The 7,500-nt window shown below is 40.8% G+C and overlaps 1 protein-coding gene across 11 annotated transcripts in view; it reads right to left on the bottom strand.

Annotated features, from left to right (window-relative positions):
* Positions 1 to 7,500, bottom strand: part of LOC123999436 (transcription factor 4-like) — a 474,953-nt gene that overhangs the window by 466,997 nt on the left and 456 nt on the right. For 2 of the 11 annotated variants that reach the window (XM_046305234.1, XM_046305236.1), the window contains exons 1-3: positions 5,900 to 6,396; positions 5,590 to 5,628; positions 4,487 to 4,556 (exon numbers count right to left, since the gene is read on the bottom strand). In XM_046305234.1, coding sequence (XP_046161190.1) covers positions 4,487 to 4,556; positions 5,590 to 5,628; positions 5,900 to 5,971 — 181 coding nt within the window. In that variant the 5' untranslated portion in view covers positions 5,972 to 6,396. Of the gene's footprint in view, positions 1 to 4,486; positions 4,557 to 5,589; positions 5,629 to 5,899; positions 6,398 to 7,500 lie in introns of those variants that run through there. The other 9 variants (XM_046305235.1, XM_046305237.1, XM_046305232.1 and 6 more) reach the window with 8 other exon arrangements.

Here is a 7,500-nt window from a genome sequence, read left to right as displayed (position 1 = left end):
AGAGTGTAGAGGTGGCAGGTAGCCTAGTGGTTAGAGTGTAGAGGTGGCAGGTAGTCTAGTGGTTAGAGTGTAGAGGTGGCAGGTAGCCTAGTGGTTAGAGTGTAGAGGTGGCAGGTAGCCTAGTGGTTAGAGTGTAGAGGTGGCAGGTAGCCTAGTGGTTGGAGCGTTGGACCAGTAACCAGAAGGTTCCTAGATCAAATCCCCCGAGCTGACAAGGTACAAATCTGTTGTTCTGCCCCTGAACAAGGCAGTTAACCCACCGTTCCTAGGCCAGCTAACCCACTGTTCCTAGACCAGTTAACCCACTGTTCCTAGACCAGTTAACCCACTGTTCCTAGGCCAGTTAACCCACTGTTCCTAGACCAGTTAACCCACTGTTCCTAGACCAGTTAACCCACTGTTCCTAGGCCAGTTAACCCACTGTTCCTAGACCAGTTAACCCGCTGTTCCTAGGCCAGTTAACCCACTGTTCCTAGACCAGTTAACCCACTGTTCCTAGGCCAGTTAACCCACTGTTCCTAGACCAGTTAACCCACTGTTCCTAGGCCAGTTAAGCCACTGTTCCTAGACCAGTTAACCCACTGTTCCTAGACCAGTTAACCCACTGTTCCTAGACCAGTTAACCCACTGTTCCTAGGCCAGTTAACCCACTGTTCCTAGACCAGTTAACCCACTGTTCCTAGACCAGTTAACCCACTGTTCCTAGGCCAGTTAACCCACTGTTCCTAGACCAGTTAACCCGCTGTTCCTAGGCCAGTTAACCCACTGTTCCTAGACCAGTTAACCCACTGTTCCTAGACCAGTTAACCCACTGTTCCTAGGCCAGTTAACCCACTGTTCCTAGACCAGTTAACCCGCTGTTCCTAGGCCAGTTAACCCACTGTTCCTAGACCAGTTAACCCACTGTTCCTAGGCCAGTTAACCCACTGTTCCTAGACCAGCTAACCCACTGTTCCTAGGCCGTCATTGAAAATAAGAGTTTGTTCTTAAATAAATATAAGCAGTTGAGATGTTGAAACCACAGTGAGGTATCCAAGGTAATGAATTATAGGTCATTATATTTTAGGATGATCCCTATAATATGAAATCTTTCCCCTAGTGGCAGCAAGATATTTGGCCCTCCGAGTAAATTTTAATTTTAATTTTAATTGTTGGACATAAAAGACTGTAAAAACACCAGGAAAATCATCTCCAAATGATTTCAATTTAAGAAAATCTATTCCCAATTATTCCCACGTATAACAGAGACACGTGATCGTATACAAATGTAAACAATGTTTAAAATGATTACGTTTAAGTCCATTTATTATATCTGTTTGGGCTTCTTGCTATATATATATATATATATTAATTATATGGCCCCGTGACCATATGCTCAAGAAGAATTCGACCCAACGGCTAAATCTTAGTTGATGATCTCTGTTCTATATGGTAGACACACACACACACACACACACACACACGCACGCACACACACACACACACACACACACACACACACACACACACACACACACACACACACACACACACACACACACACACACACACACACACACACACACACACACACACACACACCACTCAGGCCTAATTAGAGACAGGAAGCAGTGTATCAGCAACACGGTCTAAGAAGACATTTAACTCATTCAACATCTCCCAAAACACAACCAATCAGGACAAAGTGTTTTCCCTTATGCCAGAATCATTAAAAAAGGTAAACAAACTGTTTATGGTCGTTTATATATAGGCCTTCCTTTAGACACATCCCATAGATTAAAACACATCATACTGTCCACTGGTACGATGTGTGTTTGTTTAGCAAATAAAATGTTGCTATAGCGGTGCATGGAAACATGGTATTGCAAAGCCACATTAAATAGAACCAAGACAGAGATATATAGCCTACCTACAGAGATATAGCCTACCTACAGAGATATATATAGCCTACCTACAGAGATATAGTCCACCGACAAAAATATATAGCCTACCGACAGTGATATATAACCTACCGACAGAGATATATAGCCTACCTACAAAAATATATAGCCTACCTACAGAGATATATAACCTACCGACAGAGATATATAGCCTACCTACAGAGATATATAGCCTACCTACAGAGATATATAGCCTACCTATATAGAGATATAGCCTACCTACAAAAATATATAGCCTACCTACAGAGATATAGCCTACCTATATAGAGATATAGCCTACCTACAGAGATATAGCCTACCTATATAGAGATATAGCCTACCTACAGAGATATAGCCTACCTATATAGAGATATAGCCGACCTACAGAGATATAGCCTACCTACAGAGATATAGCCGACCTACAGAGATATAGCCGACCTACAGAGATATAGCCTACCTACAGACATATAGCCTACCTGTATAGAGATATAGCCTAACTACAGAGATATAGCCTACCTACAGAGATATAGCCTACCTATATAGAGATATAGCCGAGCTACAGAGATATAGCCGACCTACAGAGATATAGCCTACCTACAGAGATATAGCCGACCTACAGAGATATAGCCTACCTACAGAGATATAGCCGACCTACAGAGATATAGCCGACATACAGAGATATAGCCTACCTATTTAGAGATATAGCCTACCTACAGAGATATAGCCGACCTACAGAGGCAGATTCTAATGCAATGTCTATTCCAAAACACCAACATTTCTGCCAATGTGCTACAGAGACAAAAGAGCTGAACTGCCACAAAGGCCTACAAACGACAGCAGCGTAAACACAATTCTTCATCGTCTCTCTTGGTCTTAATGCTTGTTAATTTTCATCCAGTAAGCAGAACACAATTCACTAATGTTTCCTATTCTTAGGGGCATTGTGGGAATGAATACAAAACGTATCCTCATCTTCAGCACAACGTCCTGTTTCCTATTAGCCCATTTATCTATTTACCCTATGACCTACGAGCACGGCGTAAAAATGTTTAACCTATTGCTTCACTGTTGCAAGCATCACCTTCCTCATTCTCAACCAATGAGGGGGATGTATTTATATGTGAACTTACCCTTGTTCTCTCACTTGCTGTTTTTTTTGTTTTTGGCAACAGTTTGACAACTCTCCACTTCCCCATCACCACCAGCTATATATAGTAACTTTAAGAACCAGTGTTTGGAAATCCCCCCCAGCGATGGGGTTTCAATGCCAGCAGACCCGCACGGGGCTAGCTACAACCACATCATCTGGCTCCGAGGATCTCCCCTCGGAGCCGAGTCCGTTCCCCTCAAAACCATTGAATAAAATGTTGAATACCTTCTTTACAGTTCATTCAGTTTAAACCTGTACTAGATTGGACTGGGCGTAGTGTAACACCCTACACCTGCTGTTACTAAACCCAAAATCGCTTCTACGCATCCGCATGGAGGAAGTGACAATCCAAAGGCTCGTCCATACATTTTAAACCCCTACTGCTGCTCCGGTGCTACAGACAAAAGACTTTAACAAACCCCGTAGTAGACCCTACAAAAACAACAACTCAAAGGCTCGTCACTGCCTTTCAAAACCACACAGAAATATGACGGAGGTGTAACTTCATTCAACGTCTCTCTGGTACTGACATGCTACACCTGCTGTTACGACCCAAAGAGGAACGATGCCTCAGTCTTCACTAAGGCCTGCTGTTACGACCCAAAGAGGAACGATGCCTCAGTCTTCACTAAGGCCTGCTGTTACGACCCAAAGAGGAACGATGCCTCAGTCTTCACTAAGGCCTGCTGTTACGACCCAAAGAGGAACGATGCCTGAGTCTTCACTAAGGCCTACTGTTACGACCCAAAGAGGAACGATGCCTCAGTCTTCACTAAGGCCTACTGTTACGACCCAAAGAGGAACGATGCCTGAGTCTTCACTAAGGCCTACTGTTACGACCCAAAGAGGAACGATGCCTCAGTCTTCACTAAGGCCTGCTGTTACGACCCAAAGAGGAACGATGCCTGCTGTTTAAAGACACATCAGGCCTCCTCAGCTATGTACTGAGTGGGAGGCCCAGTGATCCCAGAGAAATCACATGTAAACCCACTACTATCATTCACAACTTAAAGGGTTATCAATAATAATGTATGATGTATGTTTCGGAGCGGTGAGGACAGAGCGTTGGGCCAGTAACCGAAAGGTTGCTGGATCGAATCCCTGAGCTGACAATCTGTCGTTCTGCCCCCCTGAACAAGGCAGTTAATCCACTGTTACTTAGGGCCGTCATTGTAAATAAGAATGTGTTCTTAACTGACTTGCCTTGTTAAATGTAAATACATATGTACAAACGAGACCCTTATATTCTTAATAGCTGATAAACAAAGCTAAAAAATCATCTGTAATAATATAATTTGTCCTTGTAAGAGGAAAAAAACAAATGTTTACACAAGTGAAGCTCAAAAAATGATAGTAACACCATATGCAATATCCACAGCTATAATTGTGTTCTTTAAATGAGTTGTGATTGACATACTTGAGCCTGCAAAATGTCCACTTCCCAGGGAGGCTGGTCTGTTTCTACCACTAACAGGAGGAGAGAACATCTGCAAGAAAAGAAACAGTGCTTTACAATAGACACCCTTATTGCTTAAAAGTTCAATCTTAAATATATCAATAAATAGGGCATGTAGTGGTTTTTTTTTTTGTCAAATCGTAATAATCACGGTTTGAAATAACTGTTATAATAGCCTTATGCTACACAATAAGTATAATTGTGGTCTATGATGGGAACCCCAAGCCAACTTCAACTGAGTGCTGAACACCTTTCCCTGATCTGTGCTGCAGATGGTCATCCATATTGACCAATAGTAGTGTCTTCTAATTCTATATCGACCAATAGTAGTGTCTTCTAATTCTATATCGACCAATAGTAGTGTCTTCTAATTCTATATTGACCAATAGTAGTGTCTTCTAATTCTATATTGACCAATAGTAGTGTCTTCTAATTCTATATTGACCAATAGTAGTGTCTTCTAATTCTATATTGACCAATAGTAATTCTACTGCATCCTTAGAATTATAGTGTCCTCCCCAGAAATAACAGCAATATGAAAACTGTAATTATGAATAATGTCTACCTCGATGTAAATACACTGACGGAAAAAAAAAACAATGTCTGGATTAGCAAATATCAAATGTATTTCTGATACATAAAAGTGATTTATATATTTATTTATTTTCACAAACAGCTAGAAGTTGACTAAAAGTAGCGATCGTTATTGGTTCAAGAAACATGGCCGTGGGGCACGTTTCCTGTCCCAACTTCCGAATATACAGCGTTATAAAGGACAAATATCTGCCACGACTAGAACTGATCTGTATAAAGTCAATTATCTGTTATTCATAACATGAAATAAAAACATCAACATTGTACAAGTAACGACTTATATGTTAAAGCTGATATATAATCGTGGGCTACTCCCGCATGCAGTTATGTTACTGGGATTGATCTACTGACGGAGACCTGTCACTAGAATTATGCATCACAAAAAGACAGGAATTTAAAACTTATTTAAAAAATGTATATTCTAGGACAGAATAAAACAATAAAAAAATACTTAAAATGGGATATACTACCATTGATGTTGGGAACATTTTCAAATCGCTGTTTCGCATCTATAGAAACAACACAATTACTAATGCAATATCATATTTCTCTGCACATGTTTTGGGAAAAAATTGAAAACACAATTAGGATAACTTGCTTAAATCATATGTTTTACGTTGAGTTAAAGACGTACAGAGAGAAAAAACACTTTTAAATAAATACATCACAATGAATAACAAAAACATTAGTCTATCTATGCCGTACAAATAAACATTTAAACAGTCGCCGGTAGGTCGGTGCCGTGGTTGTGGTCATTGCAATATTATAACAATTGCTTACCGCACTGAAATCCAATAAGTCGCTTAGTTCTTTGTCTGTCCCTAAGGCAGCCATTCGCTGTTGGTGATGCATTTTAGCAAAATCACACAAACCTAAAAAACATGGAAACAAATTGCGGTCAGAGGACGCCAGTTCTCGCACGGATGGGAGGGGGACCGACTATTAGATCTTCCTCAAAATCCAGACGACCGGGAGCCGAGTCGCGCAAGATTCCACTATTGCATTTAAACCTATTCTCTCTCAGCGCATCCTTGTGCAACAGGAGGTTTAGGATACAAATGTATGAATCGGGTGAAATAAAATAGGAAGAAAAAACAGCATAGGAATGGGAATGTTTCTCCGAATCCAGTTCGACCAGTGAGTTTAGCCAGAGATCAAGAAGTGACAATCCCGTTGCATATACAATAAATACACAAACGCTATAAAGACAGCGGAAAAAAATGTCAATAAAGCGGACTTCATAAAAATGATCAACACACGCAGTGAAAGTAGGTCTGGACGTTTATAAATATCAGTTATTAAATGGAACGTGATCGTTGACAGGACTTTTATTAATTTCCAGCTTCCACTCATCCGAGTTGGAGCCCCATGTGTGTGCCACAGAATAGTAATAACGTTGGTTTCTACAGCCACCTAGCTACCTTTTAATATATCGATTCCTTGCACTTTTGCTGACAGCAATTGGTGGGGTGAAATGTACATTTGCGAGGAGGAAAATTGATAAAGGTTGTTGACATTGCAAAATGTGTTTTTAATTGTAAATGATTGATTGATTGATTGGTTCAGAACGCAGATATAATTGTGTTGGAGTGCGCGGTGTCAACGGGAAGGTGTGTGAATGTCTGTCTGTTTGTCAACATCTCAAACCATAAACGATGATATTGGGTCGATATGAAAACAAAAATCTATTTCGACATCGATAGTTGGCTATATGATTTTTTCATTTATTTTTTTAAACATTTAAATATAGTTGTTATTACAAGATAACGCCCAAATTCACTCGTTCAATTTATAATCATGGGGTGAGGTCTGCAGCATAGCTGGTAAACCTAGTCTTTCTTCAATGATGATGATGATGATGATGATGATGATGATGATGATGATGATGATGTATTTACAAGTCTACAAGACAGACAATGTTATTGATACAATGTATGAAAATATAACTAGGCTATAGTTGTGTTTTGGCATCAAGACAAAAGTGTGCTATTCTATCACAGGAGATCAAATGTGCAGGTTGAAATATTTTTGACGTTACATAATGATGCTACCTACCCTTGTAAGCCTGTTTTCAGAGCTCGGCGGGCTATAAGCACAGCTAACCTACACTGGCTAACTTTTACCGGGAAATAACGTGATGAAGCCTGTTTTGAGGGCTTGGGGGGGAAAAGGCTGGATATGAGGACATTACTCTTTGGAAATGACAACTGCGAACCGTCCCAACTATGCGTGGCGTGTTTGATTGATCAATCCATAGTGATGTCTTTGTCTGCGGCCAACAGAAAAGTTTTAGCGGAGACGGGCTTGTCAGTCTGTCAACCTCGCGATGCGGGAGAAAAGCACAGACAGCAGACAGCAGACAGCAGACAGACACAGAAGGG

The sequence above is a fragment of the Oncorhynchus gorbuscha genome, linkage group LG16 (assembly GCF_021184085.1).
Source record: "Oncorhynchus gorbuscha isolate QuinsamMale2020 ecotype Even-year linkage group LG16, OgorEven_v1.0, whole genome shotgun sequence".
Classification (NCBI taxonomy): Eukaryota; Metazoa; Chordata; class Actinopteri; order Salmoniformes; family Salmonidae; genus Oncorhynchus; species Oncorhynchus gorbuscha.
This window is presented reverse-complemented; position numbering and strand designations above follow the sequence as displayed.